Raw genomic sequence first — 27,734 nt, forward strand, 5'->3', positions numbered from 1 at the left:
TCTAACATTCTACAAATGTCACCTTTCAATCCCTTCAAACTTGATACTGGAATAGTTAAGGCAGAAGACTCCCCCCCCCCCAAAAAAAAGCTGCTGCATCCTTTTCAGGATGATTACCCAACACCTAACCTGCAACAGCTGAGAATGAATGTTCAAACTTATCAGCCCATACAACACACTTAGTGCAAACTGATCCAGGCAAATGTTTGATGACTTAAAACAGACAATCTTTTTTAATCTACTTGGCATTTCAGATTCAGTTAAGACCTCTCAAGTTACATGGAAATATTCTTTTAGTAAATTCTTTACCTTCTTGAGAAGATCCCACTGAGACAACTACCCTTTTTAATTTATAACTTTTTATAAGTAATACAGCTGCTTATTAAGGGAGCTGAAGAAGGATGACTATAAAGTTTACTGATTTATAAATTGTCTTGATATTGTTACATACCCAAATAGCAGTACCTTGCACACACTAAGTGCTGAATTGAAATTTTAAAGGAATTTTTCAATTTTTGAGAAAATCATATAAGAAAATAGCATTGACCAGAAGAACATTGTACAACCTAACAGCAACATGGGGACGATGATCAACCTTAATGGGCTTGCTCATTCCATCAGTGCAATAATAAGATACAATTTTAGGGTATCTGTGACAGAGAATACCATCTGTATCCTAAGAACTGTGGAGTTAAAAGACCAAAGACCTTCAATTTGTTTTAAAAGTTGTTTTATGTGCTATAATTTTGCTATCTTTAATATTTTGTCAAGGATATTTTTTTCCTCTCAAAACATTCAATTTTGATCAATGTATAACATGGAAACAATGTAAAGATTATCAGACTGCCTTATGTGGAGGACTGAGAGGCAGGAAGGGAGAGTGGGGAAAAAATTATAAAATTCAAAACCTTACCAAAAAATGAGAGAAACTACTATTGTATATACTTGGAAAACATAGTATTTTAAAAACAACAACAAAAAAGAAAATAGCATTGCTATGTCAATTAAATTATCAAGGTGATACGTTATATAACTTGATGAAATAATATGGGTATCTATGTGGTACAATGGATAGAGCACTGGCCTTGGAGTCAGGATGGGAAGAGTTTAAATTTGACCTCAAGACACTTGAAACATACTAGCTGTGTGACCTTGGGCAAGTCACTTAACCCATACTGCCTCGAATCCAGGGCCATTTCCAGTCCTCCTGATTCATATCTGGTCACTGGACCTAGCGGGTTGCAGAGGAGAAAGTTGAGGCTTATAGCATAGCACCCTCTCTTTCAAATCCAATTTACTTGCATGTCATGACATCACCTCCCTGAACCTATAATCCTAAAGAAGACAGTGAGACTTTCAAATTAGAAGAGTTGGACTAAATTCCAACAATTGGGAAAACAGGAAAGAATGGAGTGAATGAAGTTTAGGGTGAGCATGGAGCACTGGTTTAGGAATAAATCAGAGGGAGAGCTGGAGTAATGAGACTTTCGATGGAGATTTTGTTACTGGTTTGGGATATATGTATGACATGAGTGATAGTGGGATCAAGGGTATGACTGATAGCAACAAGGTGAGCCCAATTATATAGCTGAGGTATAGTGAAAATATAGGTCATAGAAACCACAGGCAGTGCTTAAGAGAACATTTATATGCTGAAATCTCCAAATATGAGGTTGAAAATTAGAATTACAGGGTGAAAAATGGAATAATTATGCAGCATCAACTATGTATTTAACAGTTGCTTAACCTCTCTGAGATACCACCTCACACGTTTCAGACTGGCCAGTATGACCAGAATGGACAATGATCAATGTTGAGAGGGATGTGGGAAATCTGGGACACTAATACATTGTTGGTGGAGCTGTGAACTCATCCAACCTTTCTGGAGAACAATTTGGAATTATGCCCAAAAGGCAACAAAAATGTGCATACCCTTTGATCCAGCTGAATACCACTACTGGGTCTATTTCCTCCAGAGATGATGAAAAAGGGGTAAAAACATCACTTATATATAAATATTCATAGTAGCTCTGCTTGTGGTGGTAAAGAATTGGAAATTAAGTGAATGTACTTCAATTGGGGAATGGCTTAACAAACTGTGGCATATGTATGCCATGGAACACTATTGTTCTATTAGAAACCAGGAGGGATGGGAATTCAGGGAAACCTGCAAGGATTTGCATGAACTGATACTGAGTGAGATGAGCAGGACCTGAAAAACATTGTACACCCTAATCTTGGGAGTCAGGGTCTCTAAGCTGTTTGACACAGTAGCAGCAAGACTCAAGGCAGTCACATTGCCTGATGGAACAACATTTCCTTCAATATATATAGGGATTCCATGTATACCTATATTTATAGGTCCATTATTGATTATAAAACTTACTCATCCTAATAGTGGAATGACTATAAAGGAAGAATTTCAGAGAAATTCCTTGAATAAAACAGATTGTGAACTCTGTCCAAATTTAACAGGACTGCCTCTCCCTGAGACATACAAAAGGCTTCAACATTATGAAATCTTTGGAAGATACAGCACTGGGAGTTCCAGGGAGATGTCAGAATATATACAGGGAAACCAGATAGAATTCCAGCGAAATTTAACAGTTTTGCCCCCCTTATCATACACAGGAATATATGATAAAGATGGAGGGAGAATAGTTAGTATAGATAATCAATATGTGAACTCTAACAGCCTTAGTTTATTGGGAAAGAATAAACCATAGAAACTGTAGCATCTACCAACAAGGGCTGAAAGGAAAATTAGTTATTGAAGGAGTCAATGGACAGGTGGACAAACATAACTACCCTCACTATAGGTTGTCAAGGGAGCATATCGAAAAACATTACATATGCCACACAAAAACGTAGATGCATTCCATTAAACAAATTATATCAAAGATTATTATAAGGAAAGTTCTGCTTAATTAATAACTTTACTATGCAGCAACAAACTAGGCAACAGGCAGGTTGAGGTCATCACGGTCTGAGCAGGGACAAGAAAATTAACTACATAATTGATAATCACACTTGTAACCACTACATGATCAAACTTGTAACCATATGAACTATGTGATTAATGATGAAAATTGTATACTTTTGTAACCAAGGAAATGATTTTAGTTTGCTTGTTTCATACGATTTTGAGACTATAAAAATAAATCTAAGCTGACAATCAGTCAACCGGCTCCTGCCTTTACCCACTTGTTGACTCAACTCATTTCGCCTACTCTATCCCTCCTGTCAGGTTCCACGAACCCCATGGAGGCTGGACCCCCGCACCCTAACAGCAACATGGGGGTGATGATCAACCTTGATGGACTTGCTCATTCCATCAGTGCAATAACCAGGGATAATTTTGGACTATCTGCAATGAAGAATACCATCTGTATCCAGAGAAAGAGTTTGAACAAAGACCAAAGACTATCACCTTCAATTTAGAAAAAAACCCTTCATCTTATTATGTAATTTTGCTCTTATATTTTATTTTTCTTCCTTAAGGATATGATTTATCTCTCATCACATTCAACTCAATGTATACCATGAAAACAATGTAAAGACTAACAGAATGCCTTCTATGGGGGGTGGGAAGCAAGAATGCAGGGGAAATTGTGAAACTCAAAATAAATAAAATCTTTCAAAAAAAAAAACCCCAGTTGCTTAAACACTGTGCTTAACACTTTAAAAATATTATTTCACATGGTACTCACAACCTGCAAGAGAGGTGATTGTCCCCAGAGGACTGTATCATGTACTAAATACTTTTAAAAATGCTAGGAAGTAACTCATGTTTGGTAGATAACTGCAACAATAATTTTGAGTACAATAACCAAATTAGAATGAATACCTTAGGTGAATTATTATGGTAATAGAGGATTTAAAACTGGCAAAGGGGCGCCAAGAAGCTTATTTATTTTTCCTTTTGGCCCAAAGCACTGGGAAAATAGGAGAAAGTGTGCCTTGTACTAGAAAGGATGGTGAAGAAGAATCTTCTGTGAGGAAGATAATTATATTTCCAGAAGTATCCGGAGATACAGAATGAAATTAAGAGGCCTAGGCTGAAGAAGCCACAGTGGGAGGGGAGGGTATATCAGGAGCTGAGGCATATTAAGAATGAGAAAACTATTACTGTCATCAGTTTTGCCAAGGTGCTTGAAAGATTAAAAGATTAAGAAAGAAAAGAGTTTACTAACAGTATTATTTGATTAAGGATCCTACCATTCAAAGTCCTAATAATGATGTAAGGATGTCATGATATTCAGGAAAATCAGATAAGGAATTGAATTAACAAATTCACGGTGAATAGGTTTTTCAGACATTATTGAACTCAAATAGTTCCTATGCCTCCTCCCAAGATGTTAGAGGATGTCTAGTATCTTGTTGTTCTATGAATGGGTGAGGAGCTGATGACTTGATAAATTAATGTCTTTTTTCCAAAATTAATGTCTTTAGAGGGTATTTTCATTATACCTTTTTTTTAAATTAGGAGATTTCATCAACATTCCCAAAAGATCTCTTGGAGATGAAAAGTAATTTGAGAGTGAAGTCTGAGGGCCCAGAAAAAAGTGAATTCTAGAAGTTCAGGCTAAAATTTAATTGTTCATATGATAAATTTAATTATTCAACCCTTAGGTTATGTTTGGCTCTGAATAGATTCAGTTGCATGAAAGTGAGGTTAAAATCTTCACATCTTCTTAATCCTAGTAACATAACCTGCTATCCCTAGAGCAGTATGTTGCCAATTTAGGCTCAAATATTTACCTACAAGAACTAAGACCGTGGTTCTTTTATAGAATTGAAAAAAAACCCCCCAAAACCTGAGCCTACAATACACAAAAAAGAAGTGAATATCTTTATTTTACACTCAATATAATTATACATGGCAAATCATTATTTACAATTATAACTCTATTTTATTTCTAACGAAAGAACCTAAGACATCATTCCCAACTAATGTGTGTGTGTTTGTGTGTGTGTAAACCTATCAGCTTTCCCTCCCTAGATCAATTGATATAGACCTGTTTTTAAAATACAAAAACTGCCTTTGCCCAATTATGGTCCCAGTAAAATTATTATTTTTTTTAACAACCACCAGAAATCAGAACTAGTACAATGAAGGTTAACATCTTTTTCTCTAGAAATAATTTTCCACAATTCTGAAGTGTCTGTGAAGCCGGGAGGTCAGCAAGAGGAAATATAGGGCTCTGATAGGGCCTCAAGTATCTGGGAATAAATTAAACCTATGATTTTAATCCATCACTAGTTGTTCCTTCAATCTCTCCATATACTTCAGGATTACAATGAAAAGTATTTCTTGAGATATTTCCTGTTTTAATTATTACAATTCAAAGAATTGAGCAAACTTGGCTTGCTCTTCTTCCTGCTTTGGAAAGGACGAAGTTCAATGTAGTCAGAGTATAGGATTTTGGAGGAGCTGAAAATCATATACACCATCTCCTAAGGGAGATAAAGTTCTCTTACTAGTAAGAAAATATCACTGCAACAAGAGTAGCATTATTTTAGTGTTTCTTCTTGTGATCCCTCATGTGTGCAGCAATTGAACCAGCTATTTCTGAATTCTTCTTGTTTTGGCCAAAATAATCCAGAAATTCACCATCTGGGCCAATTAAGTACATTATTATTGTATGATCCACCTGTAAAGAAAGAGGAAAATATAAACTGTGGGGTAAAGAATAGCTGTGGACAGAGAATAGCATAACTTTTACCAATGATTATTAAAAAATATTGTTAGATTATCAAGTGCCATATAATGGAAACAATGTAAAGACTAACAGACTGGCTTCTGTGGGGGCTGGGGGGAGGGAAGCAAAATTAGGGGAAAACCCGCAAAACACAAAAACAAACAAATAAATAAATAAATGGGCAAACAAGCAAACAAATAATAGCTAGCCAGATAAATAAATAAATAAATTTATTTTTAGAGAGTGCCATGTGAAATTTGGGCCAAATTACAGCAGTTTCCTAAGGCTTGACTAAATATTTATCTGTTACTAGAAGTTAGTGAATGAAATATTTCTTGATATATTGATTATATTCCTTGCTTCCTCTTAAATACCCTCACTTCCAGTGTCCAATCTTCAAAGAATAGACAAATACTTCATTCAGCTAAAAAAATTATTTTTTTTAAAGAAATCACTGACTTTGAGCAGGAGAGTCATCCTTTCTACCCCTACAGGCTTTAGTGTGGTTTGAGCATGTTACACATTCTTCCTTTCCACCCTGATTCTCCAAATACTGAGATTCTCCCAAGTTTCCTTCAGAAATCATCAATCATGCTAAAAGAATCAAATGAGTAGCTATGCCATTGAGAAAATGTTCTTGTCTTGTGCTAAATGTGAAGATTCTACTTATTCAATGAAACTATTTGGAAATGTTATTAAGAACATGTACATGATATGGAGAAAAGAGGGGAGGAAAGGTAGCAATAGTGATGCAAAAAAGAGAGGTACTGTAATTTTTTTTAACACACAGAAGAGAATGGAAAGAAGTCCAGAAGGATATACATAAATCCAGGATAATTTTAGAAAATTTATTACCTACTTTTAAAGAAAAGAAAAGGTATGAAATAGATATTCAGTTTCATATTCAAACCTCTTTTTGAATTCTGTTATGTTCAAGGAAATGCTCTTTTTTGTTTGTTAATTTATGAACAAAACATCTTATCCAATTTTTGAACTTTAGTATTTCTTTTTTTATATAGTTTAGGAAATAAAAGTATAAAATAGTATTAATAAGATTGTAACTTCTTCATGCTAAGTTTAAATCAAGCATAGCAACATTATTTGAATTGAACTGTCTGTTTACTATATAGACTGGAAGAAGTCAGGAAGTTAACAGAACAAAATCAGCAATCTCGTCTACAAATTTTAACACTGATTTAAGTAAGAACTGTTGCCAATATTTTCAAATGTTGAGAAATAGGGGGAGGGGGGATTATTTTATCTTCTCTTTCATAAATTTGATTTACCAGGTAATCCTATCTGATATAAAACTCCCCACATACTCCTAAAAAGGCAAATAAATGATACCCCTCTGAAGTCATTTTAAAGTCTATTATCCTTTTTTCTCCTTCTGGTAGAGTTTCTAAAAGTCTCGAATTTATTTTTCTCTAATTTAAGGCTGGCTTAGCTAGCTAATTTTAGCTAAATGTCTTCCAGAAAGCCCTATTTAAAAATTTCTTTTCTCTAATATAAGGTTAGATTATACACTAATTTTCTTTACTAAATGTCTTAGAAAGTTCTATTTTAAAAGGACACCTCTCAAGTGTTACATCTATCAAAAGAACATAATACTTAGTACAAGATGCCTTAGAATTAATAGGATATTTAGCAAGAAAGACTAGCATGCATACTGAATACTAAACTGGAGATATACATCCATAAAGACAAACATATATAAGGTTTCTTCCGTATATATTACACACACACACACACACACACACACACACACACACACACACACACGTGTATACAGAAAGAAACAGTGTCAAGTGTCAAAACTTTATTCATTATTCAGCAAGAAATTTATGCTGAGAATTAAAATAGCTAATGATTCTTTTGTCTCAGAATAACACAGTGGGGGAACTAAAATTGCATAAGGAGTCCTTGCCATGTATACTCAAATCAGAATATCTGTGTGTATTTACATATATGAAGTTTCAAAATCATTATCAAAATAAGTGCCTAGGAAACTAAGTGATGCAAGAAATAGAGTGCTGGACCTAGAGTTGGGAAGACCCGAGTTCCAGTCTGACTTCATATACTTACTACTTATGTAACCCTGGCAAGTCACTTAGTCTCTGCCTCAGTTTCCTCAACTGCAAAATGGGGATAATAGTTCCTACTCTGCAGGGTTGCTGTGAGCATCAAGTAAAATAATATTTGTAAAATGCTTAGCATTATCCCTGGCACACACTAAGTATAATATAATTTTTTATTCCTTTATTTTTATTCCCCTTCAAAAATTAAATGATATGCAATCTATTTCAATAGTTTATAAATGAAAATTTTTCAGTGACTTTCTTTAATCTGGTATGGGTTAAATGCAAACTCAAAACAAGAGTGAGATAACAAATCAAAAACAGTCAGCTGTCTGAAGTAGACACAGAATCTAAATAAAGCAGTCCTATGGATGAATTGGGCTCTGAGAGAATTCAAGCAACTTGCCTCAAATCACAAAGCAAGTAATTCTTACAATCAATATTTTGAGAAAAGTGATTATTTTCTTATTATATTAATAAAAATTCTTAAATTAGGACTGAGGTTTTTCTTTTCTGTTTCCTCATTCAGAGACTCAACCCCACCCCTTATTGGTCAGTCAATCTCTGAAGGGTTTTGCTGATAAATGAAACTGTTTAAATCATTTGGATATATGCTCTGCAATCTTGAGAGGATCCCACTGAACTAGAAGACCTTACAGAATCTAATCTAGGTGAATTCTTCCACTTGGGAAATGATTCCATGTCATGTTAAATCCTTCCATTAAGAGTCTAAAGGAATCAGCTTATGAACAATCAGAGTGGTCTGGATAGAGATGGATTCCTTTATAGAAATTGTTGGAGATGGCTGAGTCTCAAGATCAAGTCACTTCTCAGTAGGGGGAGCTGAAAGCTTTTAACCCATCTCTTCATTAATATGCACACCCTCATTAACTATTCACTAATCAAGGTTGATTTTCAGTTGTCAAAGGCACCTCCTTTTTCATTTAAGCATTCAGTGATTTCTCCACTGAGAGAAATCACTGACCAATTTATTATCAGTTAGTCTAATTAATAAACTGATTATCAGTTACCCAGAAACTCTCTTAGGCCTTCCATTCATTTCAATTTGAACCCAGATTTTCTGAGTGAAAATTCAACTCTTTCGTCCACCAGACCATACTACTTCCCAAAAGGCAAAGGGAAACCTCTCTGACTCTTTAATATTCTGTACAAGGGAATGCTAGGTACCAAGGATCAGGACTGTCATAAAGGTGAATCATTGCTTTAAGTGCCTGCTACCTTCCTCAGCAGTAGGGCCAAACACAAATCTAAGAAGGAAAAAGCTTGGAGGTGAGAAAAAGTAAGTGACACCTGTGGATCAACAACTATACTTATCCCTTATTCCATTCCCTACCAAATAGAACACATTTGCTGTGTTAATCATATTTTCATTGACTTTGATCTGAACTTTATATACTTATAGGGAACTAAATTTTATTATGTCATTTTAAAATGGAGGGAGGGGATAGGGGCAGCCAGGTGGCATTGTGGATAGAGCACTGGTCCTAGGGTCAGGAGATCCTGAGTTTGAATCTGTCTTCAGACAATAATTACTTAGCTTTTTGACCTTTGGCAAGTCATTTAATCCCACTGCCTTGCAAAAACAAAAAAAAATGGAAAGCGAAGTTTAGCCTCAATTTAGAAAACTGCCTTAAAATGACCTTGGCTTTTGTACCTCAACTTCTCTCCTGGGTTATTCCAGATACTGTAACTTCTGCAAGAGATGACTATTTAGGTGAAAGATTCAATGAAATGTAGAACTGACTGTTAAGGAGCAGAGAGAAGGATGTGGATAATATGTGGCTACTGTAATGATTCCATATTACTTTCTACTGAGAAAAAATATCATAGTTCAAAATCTTTCCCCCAATATTCTACTCACTAGAGATGCAATAGTTATAATGTTGGAATTTGCAGAGATTAGAGCCTCTGAACATTATACTTTAGGGTAAATTATTTTAAAATGGATAATTGAAACAATACTCAAGTGATATTCACATTCCTGGGAGAAGAGACTCAAATCAGCTTAAATCTAGGTAATTATGAAGATTGAAGAAAGATGCTATAAACGCAAGTCTTGGGGGGCACTAGGCTCTTAGAGATAGAAGTTGAGATAAGGAGATAAGATTTGGAGATGAGAGCATTAAAAAAAATATTTTTCAATTATTTCAAGGCATAGAATAGGAATCTGTAAATGGATCCCTAACTGCCACTTTCTTCTTCCTATTATTACTAATACAACAGCCTATTTTTCTTGTGGGATTCCTCTCTTTAAGAGGAAAGAGAATGATAGACACAATTATGAAGGTATGGAAGAGGAGCTTAGTAAGCTGTTTCAGTGGTAAGCAGTTTTTATTACATGCCCTATTTACGGGAACAACACATTTTAGAATATATCACATGTTGTAAATGCTCTCTGAAACATTAACTTTTCTGGAAGTGAATAGATTATTTGTTTTTCCAATTAATACTAGAATACAGATGTTTCTTTTCCAGAGGAATTATGAAGGTTTTGCATAAAGTTTTTAGGTATAGAGATTTTTAAACTTTATTGTTATGTGTTTTTTTTGTTCTTTTGCAAGGCAAACGGGTTTAAGTGGCTTGCCCAAGGCCACAAAGCTAGGTAATTATTAAGTGTCTGAGACTGGATTTGAACCCAGGTACTCCTGACTCCAAGGCTGGTGCTTTATCCACTATGCCACCTAGCCGCCCCAAGATTTTTAAACTTTAGATGGTGCTTAATTATTTTTCGAAACTATAAATGAGATAGTTGTTTAACATTTAAACTTGTATAGTAGCTTTACCTTTCTTCAGCAATTAAAGGCATCTTATTTCACAACTATATTTTAGTTTTTTTTAGGTTTTTGCAAGGCAATGGGGTTATGTGACTTGCCCAAGGTCACACAGCTAGGTAACTCAAGGTCCTCCTGACTCTAGGGTCATTTTGGTTTACTAATATTGAAACTTAAGCCACTAATTTCCAAAGACAAAATCACTCTTGGGAGTTTCTGGGAGTGATGGGGCAGGTAGTTGAGGAAACTTGTAGGAAGTCTAATGCTGGGCCACTTGGAGACTTATAGAAAGTGGTACAAGACTGGAAGCAGATTATTCTGTGCCTCATTAGCAGTGTTAAGGCTAGAAACCTTCCTGTGGATTCAAGCTCTTTTTCTGGGGGGGGGGGTAGACCACAACTTACAAATGAGTTCTACTCCAAAATTATGCCAGTAATCTCAATTCAAAGCATATTTGCCCATGGAAAAAAAAGCTTCATATGGGGAAATCAATTATCGAGTGTACCACCTAGCTGCCCCTATTTTTAGTTGTTTTTTTTTTAAAGACTCATTTCCTTATTTTACCAGGGCTGGAAGTATAGTGGCTACAGGATCTTGATCCCACTACTGATTAGCAGAAGACTTTCAATCTGTTCCTTTTCTTTAGAAACTTAAAGGGGCCCCTCTCCTTCAATCCTGTGGTTACTATATTGATGATGGACTTTGTATGGACATTTGATTAGCTTAGTCCACTGAAACAAAAAGTCTGGGTACTTCCATATAGCCTGCAGTTTAGATTCCTCAGTAAAAGGGATTACAGGAAGGATTACCATACTAGGTTAGAATTTCTGAAAAAGGAAATCATTGTGATACAAAGGAAGGTGCAATATTTTGTAATCACTGAAAACAAAGACTACCTCTGTAACATTATTGGAGAGACTGTAAGTCACTTTAACTTACCCAGACCTCAAGTTTCCTCATCTGTAAAATGAGGGATGATAACAGAGTACCTGAGGGTCAGACTAATTCTAAAATAACTATCCTTCAGTATTTACCTCCATGGACCACAAGATCTACCTTTATTATACTAGAAAAGTCTATGCCTACTCAAGGAACATAATTATATGCTCTAGCCAACAAAAACCTGAGGAACTGAATTATACCTCCCTCTGCTGGTCAATTTACCAATAACACTTTAATAAACCATTTGTTGGAATTCAGAGCTAAGAATTAAGAGGCCAGGTAAGTCATCCCCCTCATTTTACAGATGAGGAAATCGAGGTTCAGACAGGGAGAGAAATCACACCAGTAATTAGCAGAAGTATAAAATCAGAACCAAGTTCTTCTGGCTCAGATACATTGCTTTTCCCATACCATTCTGCCTTCACTTTAGTTTACTAATATTGAAACTTAAGCCACTAATTTCCAAAGACAAAAAATCACTCTTGGGAGTTTCTGGGAGTGATGGGGCAGGTAGTTGAGGAAGCTGATAGGAAGTCTAATGCTGGGCCACCTGGAGACTTATAGAAAGTGGTACAAGACTGGGAGCAGATTATTCTGTGCCTCATTAGAAGTGTTAAGGCTAGAAAACCTTCCTGTGGATTCAAGCTCTTTTTTTGGGGGGTAGACCACAACTTACAAATGAGTTCTACTCCAAAATTATACCAGCAATCTCAATTCAAAGCATATTTTCCCATGGAAAAAATGTTTCATATGGGGAAATCAAGTAATTTAAACAATGGAAATCTAAAGGTCACAAATGATTACTTCTTCCTTATGAAATGATCTGAAGATTGAACAGAGACCTATCACTGGCAAACTAATCACAAACTTGAAGTTTGGTAATTTATCCCTAATCCATTCTTATCTCTAAAGATACTTCCTTTTTTTTTGGCAAGGCAGTGAGGTTAAGTGACTTGCCCAAGGTCACACAGACAAATAATTAAGTGTTTGTGACTGCATTTGAACTCAGGTCGTCCTGACTCCAGGGTCAGTGCTCTATACACTGCGCTACCTAGTCACCCCAATAAAGATACTTCCTTAAGAAATTATGTGTAGCGGAGACAATTCTTTTATTTATTTACTTTTAATCTCTGAATCCAATGATATTCTACAGAAGTTATTATGACAATATAAGAAATTAGAGCTAGAACTGGGCATTTACTTACTATATAGTCTTCATCTTCGTCCTTGGGTCCTGGGCTGTAATAGACTCTGTAAGCTCTGGCAACTTGATCAATCTCTTTTGGACCACCTGTCAAGCCAATGAGCTTGGGAGAAAATTCTATAAAGGAAACCAACAAATCAGCAAAGTGCTGACATATCACATGTAAAAAAGTCTTCTCTAGTTGAGAAGCAGCATTGTCAGTTTTTAAGTGAAATATGTCAGTTTGGATATACTCTATGATTTTGCTTGACCTCAACTATTTCTAAGTTGCTAAAGTGCTAAGAATTTCACCTGGAAAGGTCAAGAAAATTAGTCTAATACAAACTCTTTAATGGTAACTACCACTACAAAGCCAGCATACATTTATTTTAAAGACATATTGAATGTTAAACAGGAAGGGATATCCGAAATTATCTAATCTAACTCTTCATTTTACCAGTGAGATAAAGCCAAGTTATGTAACATGCTCAAGGATGGGGTAAATATAGAATCTCTTCCCATCATTTCTTTTTATTTAAATAAGTTTTGGGGATTAACAAAGATTTTAAATTAAAATACCTAAGTAAAGATTTCATTTAGGAATTACAGATCAAAAAATTACCAAAGAATAGAACTATTTTATAACTCTATAGAGATAATTATGCAATCTTTTAAAGAAAAATATCCTAAGTAATTCATAGCAAGTTATTGACTATCTTCAGGTAATTTACTTATTAACACATTTGATGTTTAGTATCTATGTCAATCCCCAACTGATAGTTGGCTATGTTTGGGTCAACTTTCAACAAAAAATATAATAAATGTCCTGGCTAAGATTAAACCATTCAAGGTTGATGAAGTTTTAAAGAAATTCAAATTAGTGAAATGGTAGAAGAAATTTCACCTAGATTCATTAAGACAATACCAAAAGTGCCTTTTACAGGTGTAGAAAATGTATTTTCTTTTTTTGGACTAATTCATTTAGCTATTCAGGGATCAAAAAAAATAAGGCAGCTTATTTTTCTTTTCATTCTACTTAGGAAAAGAAAGGTGAAGATGTTTAGTTTTATATATATATATCCATCCATATTTTTTAGTTTCTTACTGACATGCTAAAATAAGATTAATTTTTGCTACTAAAAAACTCTTCATTTCAAATAACTGAGAAATTTAATATTTAAAACATACAGGTAAAATTTGTTAATGTTATATTTATCTGTTGAATCAAAAAATAGTTGTAATATGTAAGGTGGGTGCTTCAGTAAAACAATTAATATCAAGTTTTTTATGATGGCTGTAGCTGAAATCACAGGCATGGAGAATAGTAATGTAAAAATGTTGCGTCTGAGATAAAACAAAAGTGCAGTATGGCAGGATCAGAATGTGTAGAAGGGCAAAAAAATCTAAGAAAATTGAAAAGACAAGTGGGAGATAGGTTGTAAAAAGTTTTACATGTAGAACAAAGGACTTTATATTTAATCTTGAAGGAAACAGTTTATTCAGAGTGGAAGGGTATGGGAAGAGGCAACAAGCTCACCTACTTTAGGAAAACCATTCAGTTTTTAACATTTTATCTCTTCCCCAAATCACCATTATTCATACCAGAAAACTGAATGCATTCTTTAGATCATTTTTTTAATATATAAGAAATTACACACACAAACATAAAATGTGAGCAGAGTTGCATAGATACAGGGTGACAGAATGATCGACAATGGTTCTTTCCTTCTGAGTTAATATACCTTTGTTTCATGGAGCAGTCAGATGAACAGTTCATCTGTGTTAAAGGCTTAAAATCAGTTCCTCATGCAAAGTAGGGAATGAGAAAAATGAATTAAGTTTCACTAGCTGATAGAACTAAGCTCTAGTTTACCAAGGACTAAAGTAGGTCTACAATTATAGGCCCTGACCCATTCTGTTTTGAGTGGTGTCTAGATCTTAGAACAGTCTCCCTTTTTTTCAATCTTTCATATTCTTACTCAGCACTAAGGACTATTTTATCTTGTCAAGATACTGGAGGATCAGGAGTTTTTTCATTCTTTGAGAATATTTGGCCAGCAGATTTTCATGGGTAGTCTTGAAACCTGAAGAGTTTCATGGAAGTCTCATAGTTCATGGGAGCTGCTCTATTAAGTATAAAAGTATGATTGCTTCCAGGAAATCCTGATTTGGCTAATAGAGACAGATGGTGATCCTGAAGATCTGGAGATAAGGCAGGTTCAAAATGTGAGACAAGTCTAGGGTTCTGAGTAGGGGAGGTCAAGTGGAAGGATCAGATCCCAAATGCTCTGGCTAAGCTGCTTTATCAGTTAGTTTAGAGTCTACTGTGTTGGGCCAGTCATCTTGGGTATCTGGGTGATGCCAAACAAATAACTAATTTAAAATGTATTGTGTATCTGTTATAAAAGTAAAACCCAAATCTAAGTAGGAAAGTTATTATGACAATATTTAGAATCTGGAAGTGTTCTTAGAAATTATCTAATCACCTTCATTTTATACATGAAGAAACTGAAGTTTAGAATGGCTAAGTTACTTGATAATCATTATCAAAGTACTGAAGTTGACTTATTGATTTATCCAAGGTCCTACAGTATATTTTATGCTACATTCAGTGCAATGAAATAAGCAAGCTTTTGGACATATGGTCAAAATGCTTCATTTTAAAATGGAGCCTTAGTCTCTGTTAGTAACAGTAAGTGAAGAATCTTGATGAAGTCAGGAATGAAAGAACCACTAAGAAATTTTCATTTTCTGAAAATGTAAAGGATTATTATGAATCTGAATTACTAATTTTGTGGTGACAGATAGGTCTCTGAGAAGATCTTTGAATATTCAGTCTAAAGATTTGATAAGGAAAAGGAAAATATTGCATGGGGATGAACTACACTTTGATTTTTTAAGGTCCCTTTTTAAAGATTCCTTTTAACTTTCAATTTATTCCTTTGGCTAAATAGCTTTTAGCAAGTTAGTCTTGGAACCTAACCACCAAATATGTAGCACATTGTTCTGAGGGGAAAATTAACTGATAGTGGAACTCATTTGTAATTGGGGTCTTCCTATAAAGGAAACTGGAGGTCAAGACATTAATAGTCTTAACCCAAAAAAGGAAGTGAAGTACAGAACAGTTCAGTTTTACATTATTTAATTAGGATCAAATAAGATAGCACCTATAACATAATGGCTTTACAAATCATAAAGTGATAGTGTTGTTGTTATTATTATAAAATGCTAGCTATTATGTTACATAACTTCATCTATTGCTAGGTAATCTTATTATACCTCCCTTATCAACTCACTATCCCACTCTCCACAAGGACTCTTAAAATCTTTTCATCCCTCCTCAAATTCCTATGGTTTCCCCTCTCCTACTCTGGTCTCATCTGAGAATCATGCCTCACATTTAACAGAAAACACTTGAGACTATCTGCAATGAACTTCCTCTTCTCCCATGTTCCTCCTCTTATCATTCAGATGCCTTCTGTTTATTTTCTCTTCCTTCCCCACTGTCTCACATGATGAAGGTGCCATCTCACTACTTATTCCAATGATCCCATTCAAACCTGTCTCCGCCAACAGATTACTATCCATTCTGTCATCCCAACTTTCAATCATTTTCAATCTCTCCCTCTCTACCTGTTCATTTCCTAATGATTGCAAACATGCCTCACTTGATTCTTACATCCCAGCTAATTATTGTTCTTCTGCCCCTTATAGTTAACTCTTTAAAAGGCCATATACGGTAAGTGCCTCCACTTTCTCTCCTCTCACTCTTTTCTTACTCTTGGACTATCTGGCTTCTTCTCTTATTCCACCAAAACTTCTGCTTTACAAAGTTACTAATGATCTGTTAGTTGCCAAATCCAATGGTCTTTTATCATTATTTTTCTTGACCTCTCTGCAACCTTTAACATTGTTGATCTGTCTCTCATTGTTACTCTCTTCTAGGACATCACTTTTTTCAGGACACCACTCTCTCCTGGTTCTTTTTTTTACCTATTTGACCACTCTTCCTCTGTCTCCTTTGCTGGATCCTCCTCTAGATCATGTCCTCTTATAGGTTCTCTAATATTTTTTTTTAGGTTTTTGCAAGGCAAACAATCTATCTATCCAAACTCTGTGCTGTTCTCCATTTTCTCAAATCTCCAATTGCCTCTCAGATATCTCAAACTGGATGTCCAGTAGACATGTTAAATTCAGGAATTCATTATCTTTTTCTCCTACCTTCTCTATTACTAGAGAGGGCAGCATGATTCTTCCAATTTCACAGGGTAATAACCTCAGAATCAACCTAAATATTATCTCTTACTTCCTCCCTACTCACCTCTCATCCAAGAATTGCTAAAGTTTGATGATTTTACCTTTGCAACATAACTTGAATATTTTCCCTTCTCTCCCCCCAATGTTCTAGGGCAGGTTCTCATCACCCCATGCTCTCCTCACTCCATTCCACTCCCTTCTGTAATCCAACCTCCATTTAGCCAATAAAGTTATTTTCATAAAGCACAGGTCTGATTATGCTATTCCTTCTTAATAAACTCCAGTGGTGGGGTGGCTAGGTGGCATAGTGGATAAAGCACCTGCCTTGGAGTCAGGAGTACCTGGTTTCAAATCCGGTCTCAGACACTTAATAATTACCTAGCTGTATAGCCTTGGGCAAGCCACTTAACCCCATTTGCCTTGCAAAAACCTAAAAAAACAAAACAAACAAACAAAAAAACTCCAGTGGTTTTCCTTTGCCACTAGGAAAAATACAAAATACTCTAGCTTTCAAAGTTCTTCATAACTTAGTTCCCTCATACTTTCCAGTGTTATTACTTCCCAACATATACTTTGATTCAGTGATACTAGGCCCCCTGGATATTCCAATAAGATATCCCAACTCTCAGTTCTGGACTGTTCTCCCATACCTCAAATACTTTCCCCTCTCACCTCTGACTACTGACCTCTCTAGTTACTTCTAGGTCCCAACTAAAATCCCATTTGCCTTCTTCAACCTCTTTTAATTTCAGTGTTTTCTTGCTTTTAATTATTTCCTATTTTTTCTACATAAAGCTCACTTTGTCTCCCTTGTAAGACTAAGTTCTTGGAAGATAGAGACTGTCTTTTGCCTCTTTTTGTATCTAATACCAATATGTAGCAGTGCCTGGTACAAAATAGGTTATTTGATAAATGTTTAATGATTGATTATAATTATTCTATAGCCCCACACAAATATTTGACCCAGAACACGCATTTGGTCAAGGATCTCTACTTATCCCAGTGGCTTTGCAAATAGTGGCTTTAGAAGTTACAGTGCTATGAGACAGGGAAAAGGTGTATGGGTGTAATGGGAAAAGCACTGGACTAGGAATCAAGACTCTGGTTGACATCATAACCTGTGAGAGCCTGAACAAATCATTTAATCTCGGTTTTCTCACCTACAAAATAAATTAAACACAATGGACAGGTTTCAAAATCTTTTGATAATAATGTTATTACCATAATGACTACTCCCTTATATATGTTGTATTTCCTCATTAGAATGTTTTTTTTTCAGGGCAGGGACTGTGTTGTTTGTATAAGTCCTTAATGAATGCTTTCCCACAATATATAACTCTTGCTTAAATTTCAGCACTTTCACAATTTAAAAAATGAAAACACTAAGTCACAGAACTAGAATTCAGATCTCTCCTAGTCTAGACTCTTCATGATCTAATTTAAGTCTACTGTTATACTGCTGGAAAAAGAAAAACAAAAACATTAGAGAAGGTATTGTCAGAAAAATAGGTTTCTAGTCTTTAAGTCACTTAAGCTACCTCAGCCTTAGTTTTGTCTTCTGAAAAAGGTGTCATAAATGCCTTCACTTACTTAGAGTAGCTGCCTCAAATGAAACAATACATATGAAAGCACTTTGAAAAGACTATAAAAATAATACAAATGGAAAGTATCACTATTATAACCATTAATGAAAATTAAAAAATAAAATTAGTATATCTTACCTTTCACATATCTTGCAACAGCTTCTCTGTTGTCTCTCTCTGGGTCAATAGTGATGAAAAGTGGTATTAAATTTGGTAGAGTTGGAATACTATCTGAAAGAAAGTTTTTATTAGTAAAGATCAATACAATTCACTACTAGGCTAATTTCAAAGAACAGATTAGCCCTAAAGAACAGACTGAGGATTTATGAGAAATTATCATTCTAACTTGGTCAACTCCTAAAAAGAAAGCATCCAACAGTACAGTGAGAATTCTATTCCAGTTTATTAAAAAAAATGTAAACACTATTTCTGGTCATTTTGTAGAAGGAATGACTTACAGCTTCAGAAGAGGCATATCAACATAGGTATTCTGAATTCTACTCTAGTATTTTTTTACACTGCACCCAAGCTGCTTTATAAAATTTATCAAACATATACAATAAGATTAATGAATCTTGCATACAAATAATGTTGCATACATAATATTGCATGCAAAATTTTGAAAACATACTGTTTCATACCCTTTATTAATACCTCTGAGATATATTCATTTATAATAGTAATAATAGACTCTGCTCCAGTGAAAAAATGGCATTTCCCTAAGCTCTGCACTGGATGTCTTAAAAATAGTGATTTTATATGACATCTACTCATATACATGGACAATTGAAAGGACTGGAGAGTTGGGTCATAGTCAAGCACCCAACTTCTGAGGCTCATTACAGTCAACAAGATAAAGACCAGAGGATAGAGTGAGGGAAGAATTAAAGTAAGGAGCAGAAAAAAGAACTAATCAAAAGGCCGAGAAAAACACTGCCCACATCCCTTTTTTATGAATTTCTATGCTAATATTAGTAACAATTTCTTCCTATAACAATGCATCATTGGATGTGACCAACCATGTTTCCTTTTCAAAAGTTCATTATACTGCTTTTCTTCAAAGACTATTTTTTCATTCATCTTTTAATTACTTTTGATTACTTGATACTTGTGATTTCACTAATAGAACATAGCAAGGAAATGCCTTCAAACCAATACAGATCAGCAAACTGCTATTAAATTCTTAAGCTAAAGCTGGTTATCCATGATGCCTTTTTATATTTTTTTCCTTAGGTCTTATTCCCTATAAATGTAGATTGAATATTTTTTTTCTGTATCATTATCCACTTTAAAATTTTGAAAATGTAAATTTATTATTTTAGCATTTTTAAAGTCAAGTTTCTTTGAGAATTTTTGCTAACAAATTGCCACAAGCTATTGAAAGTTATGGAATATTACTTTATTAATCAGTCTGTTCAACATCTAATAGTGTGAACCCACTATACTTAATGTGTTTTCAGAAATTTAAAATTTTTTGATAGAAATACCAAGTATATTAAGGAATTTCATTTAAGTCTTAAAGATGACATACTTCAGATTTAAAATTTTAACTTGATTTCAGCTAGCCTAAAAACAAACTCAACTGAAGCAAACATCTTAGCCTAAAAGAATCATTCCAGAATAGGATAAAATTAATGCTGACACATGCTTATATCCACTATTTACTGTAGGCAGTCCAGATTTCAAATCTTGCTAAGCATTTGTTTAAAAAAAAGTTATTTATACACCCAAAGGGCGTTAAAAACATACATACCCTTTGATCCAGCAATATTACACTGGGTCTATACCCTGAAAAGATCATGAAAAAGGGTAAAAAAACATCATGTTTACAAAAATATTCATGGAAGCCCTGTTTGTGGTGGCAAAGAATTGGAAATTGAGTGAATATCCATTAATTGGGGAATGGCTTAGCAAACTGTAGTATATGTATGTTATGGAACACTATTGTTCTATTAGAAACCAGGAGGGATGAGAAGCCTGGAAGGATTTGCATGGACTGATGCTGAGCGAGATGAGCAGAACCAGAAGAACATTATACACAGCAACATGGGGGTAATGATCAACCTTAATGGACCTGCTCATTTCATCAGTGCAACAATCAGAGACAATTTTAGGGTATTGTGATGGGTATTCAAAGAAAGAATTGTGGAATTTAAACAAAGACCAAAGACTATTATTACCTTTAATTTTAAAAAAGATAACTATGTAATTTTACCATCTCTTATATTTTATTTTTTTCCCCTTAAGGATATGATTTCTCTCTCAACACATTCAATTTTGTTCAATATATAGCATGGAAACAATGTAAAGACTGTTAACAGACTCTGTGGTGGTGGTGGTGGGAACAAGATTGGGGGGAAAATTTTTAAATTGTAAAATTCAAAAAACAATAAAAATAAAAGTTAATTAGAAAGGCTTGCAAAAGTAATATTGTTCTAGTGATCCTGCATGGCTATGGAATCACATAGATTCTGAAGGCTTAAACATGAGGGTTACCTAAAAAGCAATGTAGAGGTACATGGATGGTATGAGTGGATTGCAACATATTATCAACCAAGAAATAGAAGAAAGCAAAATAAAGGCTGTCATTTGAGACAATTATTGTAAAAGGTATGCCAATCATATGGCAAGATTGAGGAAAAATACTTGGTAGAACATGTGCTCTGGTATTCATGCAATATCAGGAAATTTAGAGAAACAATAGCAATGTGTTTGGAATAAGGGAGTTCAGGAGACAATATCCACTTCTTTGAGACCACAGCCAAATCACAAGATTGAAAGAAAGCCTAACCATTTAGTAATAAATTCTTTGGCCAAATAATCCATAAACCAAAGAAAATACAAATAGCTCTCAGGTACATGCATCCCCTTTTTTGCTATAGTGATAGTGGCAGAGAAGCAAAAAAGAAAACAAAGGGTCTGAGCATCAGACTGCGTAGATTGTCTACGAAAATGAACGAAGTCATAAATATGAGAATAACACTTGTGATTTCTTGTCTAGAACAATAAGAGGGCATATTATTAGGCAAAGAAAATTATATAAATCATGACATCTTTGCTATAAAAGAAATTGATATGTTGAACGGAATCCATAGTTTCCCTTTGGAGATGTAAATAAAGGTGGAATTGGTTTTATGAGGTACTCCAAGATAACAAAGAAACAACATTTCATGGGAATTTTGCTTATTTTTCATTATACTGCTGTATGAGTTATATGCTAATATATATTTTGTATGCATTATGTGCTAATATATATCTGAAAGAAAGGAGACATAGATAAATTCTATAAAGAATTTGTTAAAACCTTTCAAATTAAATAAATACTTGGTGGCATCAATGCAAAGATAGATATAAGGAAAGACAGTGATAAAAACCAGGAAAATATGATTTTGGATTAAGAAAATGACATCAAAGGTTTGTAAAACTTTTGGAAGTTGAAGCTTATACTTCATGAATATTTTGAGAAATCAGTAGGCCCAGGATGTAGTGAAAAGATACTAAAAAAATTAAAATTAGTTCCATTTTTAAAAGACAGAAAATGATTTTTTCCTATGTATAAAGGAAGTTTGAAAATTAGATTTTTCTAATCTTAAAGTTAAAATTACAGGATTATCTAATAACCTCCCAATTCATCTTTTGGTTTAGAAGCAGCTAGGTATCTCACTGGATACAGCACCAGATAGACCTAGCATTAGAAAGACCTGTGTTCAAATTCTGCCGCAGATACTTAGCTGTGGACCCTGTGCAAGTCATAGTTAACCTTGTTTGCCTCAATTTCCTTATCTATAAAATGAACTGGAAAAGGAAATGGCAAACTACTCCAGTATCTTTGCCAAGAAAATCCCAAATGGGGTCATAAATACTTGGATATGATTGAAACAAATGAACAAAAACAAATCATCTTTTATAAGGCTGAAAATCAACTTTCTAAGTAGATTCACCAAAGCAATGGATTAATTTGATGTTGACAATATTCCTATAAGACTAATTTAAATTTCCAATAAGATATTACAAAACAATAGTAAGAAATGTAAAATGGGAAAATATAGACTAGAATATTACAGGTATTTTATTCATATAAAATGATTTCTTACCAATTTCATCCACTACAGCTATCATTTTTTCCAGTTCCTCTGGACAAATATCAGGACAATGAGTGAAACCAAAGTAAATTAGTATCCATTGTCCCAGGTAGTCTTTATCTGTTTTGGGTTCTCCATTGTGATCCATGAGTGAGAAAGGTCCTCCAAGTAAAGGTTTTCCTATGGCTCGCTTCCGTTCCTTCTCTAACTCTAAAACAAAATATTAAATAATAAGTACCTACTAGCTTTGCCAGTTGAGGAATATAGTTAATCAGGGAAGTAGAAATAAAATAGGACATGATTTCTGCCTGTAATACTCTGAAACAAGGTGACAATAAAATTGAAAGTGAAAATCATTTAGTTTAGAAGTTAGGCGTTATAACTTAATTGATTTAAAAACTGGAAAACTGCATTCAATTCAACAAACATATATGGCACTGTTAACTCAAAGACAGAATGAAATAGATATTGTCTTCAAGAGTGTACAATCTATTGAGAGGAAACATCATTATATATGTACCAAATATATACCAAAAATAAAGTAATTTGAGAGCTTGTACTATTAAGGAAAGTCCACATAGAGGAGTAACAATACAGCTCAGACTTAGCATGGAGTCAGGAATTCCAAGAGACAGAGGTGGGGGAAGAACATTCCAGACAAGGACAATTTGTCTTTCAAAGGCATGCATGTGGTCCTGGGGAAAAAGCAAGTAGGTCAGTTTGGCTGAAGAACTGATTATGTGAGGGAATGAAAGGAAAATCATTCTAGAAAGATGGGTTGGAGTTAGATTGTGAAGGACTTTAAACAGAAATTTATATTTTATTTAGAAAGAAAGAATGAACCAAACTAAAGATTTCTGAGCAGCCAAATAAGACCTGTACTATAGGAATATCAATTTGGCAGATTTGTGGAAGAAAGATTCAAAAAGGAAGGGACTATAGACAGGAAGACCAATTAGGAGGTTATCACAATATTCCAGGGGAGAGATCATAAGCCCTGAATTAGAACAGTAGCTGTATAATTGGAGAAAAGAATGGATATAAGAGATATTGTGGAGACAGAATTGACAAAGCTAGTCAATCAATGGAATATAAGAGAGAGTGAAGAGATACAAATGAATTCAAGATAGTAAACCTGAGCCTGGAATGATGGTGGTATCATTAGTAGAAATAGAGAATTCAGGAATAAGGGACAGTTAGGAAGAAGGAAAATTAGTTCCATTAAGGAAATGTTAAATTTGAGATGCCTATGAGACATACAGGTGAAGAGAACTGAAGTCAAGGCATATAGATTTTAGAATCATCAGTAAAGAAATGAAACTTGACAACAAGGGACAAATATATCATCAAGGAGAGGAAGCTATTCCTGATAGAGTCCCCAGAGTATACACAGGACAGTCTAAGATGAAACAATCAGATAGGTAGGAGGAAAGCAATATCACAACACCCCAGGGAGTAGAAAGAATCCAAGAGGACAGTGAAGAGTAGAAAACATTGCAGAAGTCAAGGACTAAGAAAAGGATGTTGAATTTAGCAATTAAGATATTGCTGGTAACCTGGAAATTCCAGTTTCAATTGAGTGGTAGAGTAAGAAGTTAGCTAGAGGTATGAAATGAGAGCGGGAAGTGAGAAAGCAAAACCACTAAGTATAGACAGATGGCTTTTCTAGAAGTTTGGCAAGGAAAAAGACAAGAACTGTAGGATGACAGCTTTAAGAAATGGCAGGGTCAAGTGAAGATTATTATGGATGGGCAAATTTTTTCAATGAAGGAGCCAGTGGCTAAAGAAAAACAGTAGATTATAAAAAGATTGGGAATGATAGAAGTAATCATGGGACCAAAAATATGAATAAAGGGGGCTGATCCTGGCAAAATAGATCCCTTCTTTCTCAAAGGGTGAAGCAAAGAAGCTCATAATGGATGGCTTTGATTTTTGTGGTGAAGTACTATAGTGAGGTATCCTCATCTGAGAAGGAGAGGGCAGGGAGCAGGATAGATGACATGAAGCGGAAAGAGATTTGGCACAGAGTATAAGGAATGTAAATAACCAAGGGTTGAAACTTACATATTCTGGTTTCCAGATTAAAAAAAAAAAACACAACAAAGTTATAATAACCTAGAATGAGTACCCAAACAGATTTAGGAAACATCTTAAAATGCTACAGGATATTTTAAAAAATCTAAAGCACAGAAAAGTAAATTTCCTAGGAACAAGTTCTAAGCAGTCCTGATAATAGTGTTATAAAATGCTCAAAGACCATCACGGGACATATACATACTCTCTGCCTTTTCTTTCTTGAGGTACTTCATTCCAGCCAATAAAGCTCCACCAATAGCAAATGTGAATGCCAGGGACTTCCAGGAAACGGGCTACTAGGACAGAAATTTCAACATTAAAAATAATTTTAAAATGCAATAATGTATCCTACTGGCTTTACTATCTATAATGAAACTGGAGTAAAATCTATATTGATTCCAATATATCTAAGTCCCAAAAGTCAACCAAGCTATTTGGTACAATGTATTTGAACTCACACAAGTGTCCATTTTGTTTTTGATGTTGAAATGCAAAGAATACTTACACAGAATCACATACCATACCCTGATATAATCGGAAATAAACTGAAGAATTATAGAATTTGATATAATAAAAATGATATAGGGCATCTCCAACTCTAATATTATTACCGCTTCTCATTTCCAGTGTTTGCCAGTACTAGTATTTGTGATCATACTGATTTCTCATTCAAGAAATAATTCTTGCCCATGTTTATTTGCTAGGGTTATCTGAAATTTTAAATTACTTAAAATATAATCCTTAAAATTGTAGGAAAAATCAAGTCGAGTCTCTCCTTCCAGATAAAGGCTATGATTTTCTCCTAGGAAGAATTCTTCTGGTCTAGAAGACATTTAATTCTCCTATAAAAGATACTAAATGCTAAATATGGAAAGAGAACATTCTGAAGTTCAGACATAGGTTTAAATCAAATATGTGCAAGGATATTTCTAATTTACTGGATATGATTTTGACTGTCTTACAGTTCAGAAGATTTAGAATTGGAAAGGATCTTAGCAATCATGGCATCTAAACTTCTTATTTTTAAGCAGTAAACCAGCTCTTCATACCCTATGCAGGTTTCTTAAATTGAATTTTTCCCCTCATCCATAAAGTGACCTCAAAAGACTGTCATAGGTTAAAATTGTGAGGGGCAAAAAATGTTGACTTTTCAGAAAAAGAGTGGTAAATTAGTCTAAGCCATAGGCTTCAGTTTCTATTTCTCAAGAATCAGGAGAGCATGAGAACCCTGATCTCCTGCTAGAAAAATCATGTCACCCTAACCATATAAGGTGTAAACAAAGACAGACTCTCCTGGGAAAGCTTAGGTCCATTCCCCTTCTCTTTGGACCATCAAGTTTGACCAACTGTTGCAAGGGTCAACAGAAAAGAGGAGGGGGAATGGGTTGTGGTTTTTTAACCCTGCTTCAGCTTCTATAATTCGGCTTTTCCTGCTCTCTCTCTCTCTCTCTCTGTTAGAAACTGCCCCGCTTCTTGCAAGAATCGAAATAAATTTTAACTCTTTGCTGCCACTTTGAGAAGACTTCGAGTACTTATTCTGGGTTAGGGTCTCAATACCCCGCACAAAATGAACTACACTTTGTGAATACAAGGGATTACATGACAGTTGTGTGGTTTAAAACACAAAACAAAACTCTATTTTAGTCTAAGGCTAAAGGTAGTGCGGAATAGAGAACAGAAAGTCAACAATGGAGTTAGTTCAAGACCTAACTCTAACACAAGCTGTGTGACTGATAGAGGGAATTTCCTACACCAATGAAATCACAGGCCCCTAACCAACAGAAGAAAAAAAAAGACTAAAGTATTTATGCAAGTAAGAAACTTTGTAAACTAAGGTACTATAAACAAGTAGTCATTACGGCAAGTTAAAAAGTATTTATTAATAAAGATATATTCCTAAAAGCTGAGGGATACAAAGAAAGGCAAAAGACTTTCCTTGCTCTCAGGGAGCCCACTGTCACACGCGGGAACAACTATTTTTTTTTAATGTTTTTGCAGGGCAAATGGGGTTAAGTGGCTTGCCCAAGGTCACACAGCTAGGTAATTATTACGTGTCTGAGACCGCATTTGAACCCAGGTCCTCCTGACTCCAGGGCCGGTGCTCTATCTACTGCGTCACCTAGCCGCCCCAAGGAACAACTATTTAAAAAAAACCCTCCATACTAGATAAAATGGAAATAATCCTCGGAGAGGAGTCATTAATAACGGCGGGGGGCAGAAAAGGCTTGCCACACGTGGAGTAAGGATACTGATGACAACTGGGGAGCTAAGGGCCGGCTCCTCCCTGGGCTCCTGTTTACAAACGCGGATGTTGGGGCGGGGGCGCCGCGGGCACCACACCGGCTCGAGCCTCGGGCACCACACCGGCTCGAGCCTCGGGCACCACACAGGCTCGAGCCTGGGGCACGGCCCTCTGGGGCACCCTGGGCTAGTTGCCAGGAACCGGAAACCACTGGGCGGGTTCTGAGCCGGAGCGCTGCGGGGAAATGGGAGGGATGGGGACGCGAAAGCTGGGCGGGGGTCCCGGGCCCAGGCTTACTTACCCCGGACGCGCGGGGGCCGCTCGGGCCCTTAGTCCCTCGAGGCAGTGGCCCCGCCGTGGAGAAGGGCCGGCTCCCGCGGAGCCCACCCGCGGGCGGCCACCAGGTCTGCTCCCCCCGGGGCCGTGGCCCCGAAGTGCCCCCTCCTCTTGCATCAGCCGGTGTCAGGAGGCCTCCCTTGCTGCCCAGAGTCGGGCTTCGGCTCCACAATTCTCGCAGTGGCGGCCCCACAGGGCGCCTTAGAGAGGCCAAAAGGGGCCCGCGGGGCCACGGCGCCAGCAGGGAGAACGCCATTGGCGGAGAAGGAAGGACCGGCAGAGACCCCTTCCGAGGGATTTAACTTCCGGTTGAAAAGAGAGCCCGCTCCGGCCAGCGCCGGGGTTCATTCGAGGCTTCCGCCAGAAGTGAGACTCGTCTTCCGGGTCATTAGGGGGAGGCTCGCCTTTCGGGGATAGGAAGCGGTAAGTTAGCCTGTGTAGAGCGCTTGGGTGTGAGGTAG

At 35.7% G+C, this 27,734-nt stretch overlaps 2 protein-coding genes across 7 annotated transcripts in view; one reads left to right on the plus strand and one right to left on the minus strand.

Moving 5' to 3' along the window:
* Positions 1 to 1,029: 1,029 nt before the first annotated feature.
* SCO1 (synthesis of cytochrome C oxidase 1) lies at positions 1,030 to 27,626 on the minus strand. Its single transcript, XM_074225127.1, has 6 exons — positions 27,239 to 27,626; positions 24,898 to 24,988; positions 22,632 to 22,829; positions 18,676 to 18,768; positions 12,720 to 12,835; positions 1,030 to 5,654 (listed from the first exon to the last, which is right to left on the minus strand). Exons 1-6 carry the CDS (start codon positions 27,527 to 27,529, stop codon positions 5,520 to 5,522), a joined length of 924 nt encoding a protein of 307 aa, XP_074081228.1. The 5' UTR covers positions 27,530 to 27,626; the 3' UTR covers positions 1,030 to 5,519.
* Positions 26,802 to 27,734, plus strand: part of ADPRM (ADP-ribose/CDP-alcohol diphosphatase, manganese dependent) — a 37,710-nt gene continuing 36,777 nt past the window's right edge. For 2 of the 6 annotated variants that reach the window (XM_074225126.1, XM_074225124.1), the window contains exon 1: positions 26,803 to 26,934. In XM_074225126.1, the coding sequence (XP_074081227.1) occupies positions 26,867 to 26,934 (68 nt within the window). In that variant the 5' untranslated portion in view covers positions 26,803 to 26,866. Of the gene's footprint in view, positions 26,935 to 26,954; positions 27,731 to 27,734 lie in introns of those variants that run through there. The other 4 variants (XM_074225120.1, XM_074225125.1, XM_074225122.1 and 1 more) reach the window with 4 other exon arrangements.

Source organism: Macrotis lagotis, chromosome 2, assembly GCF_037893015.1.
Source record: "Macrotis lagotis isolate mMagLag1 chromosome 2, bilby.v1.9.chrom.fasta, whole genome shotgun sequence".
NCBI classification, from domain to species: Eukaryota; Metazoa; Chordata; class Mammalia; order Peramelemorphia; family Peramelidae; genus Macrotis; species Macrotis lagotis.

Excerpts from the sequence above, each read along its gene's own strand:
- SCO1 (XM_074225127.1), bottom strand. The coding sequence starts at position 27,529 with ATGGCGTTCTCCCTGCTGGCGCCGTGGCCCCGCGGGCCCCTTTTGGCC. Across the intron at positions 24,989-27,238 it reads GCGGCCCCCGCGCGTCCGGG|CCCGTTTCCTGGAAGTCCCT; the intron begins GTAAGTAAGCCT and ends CTGTCCTAGTAG. Across the intron at positions 12,836-18,675 it reads TGTTGCAAGATATGTGAAAG|AATTTTCTCCCAAGCTCATT; the intron begins GTAAGATATACT and ends TTTCCTTTATAG.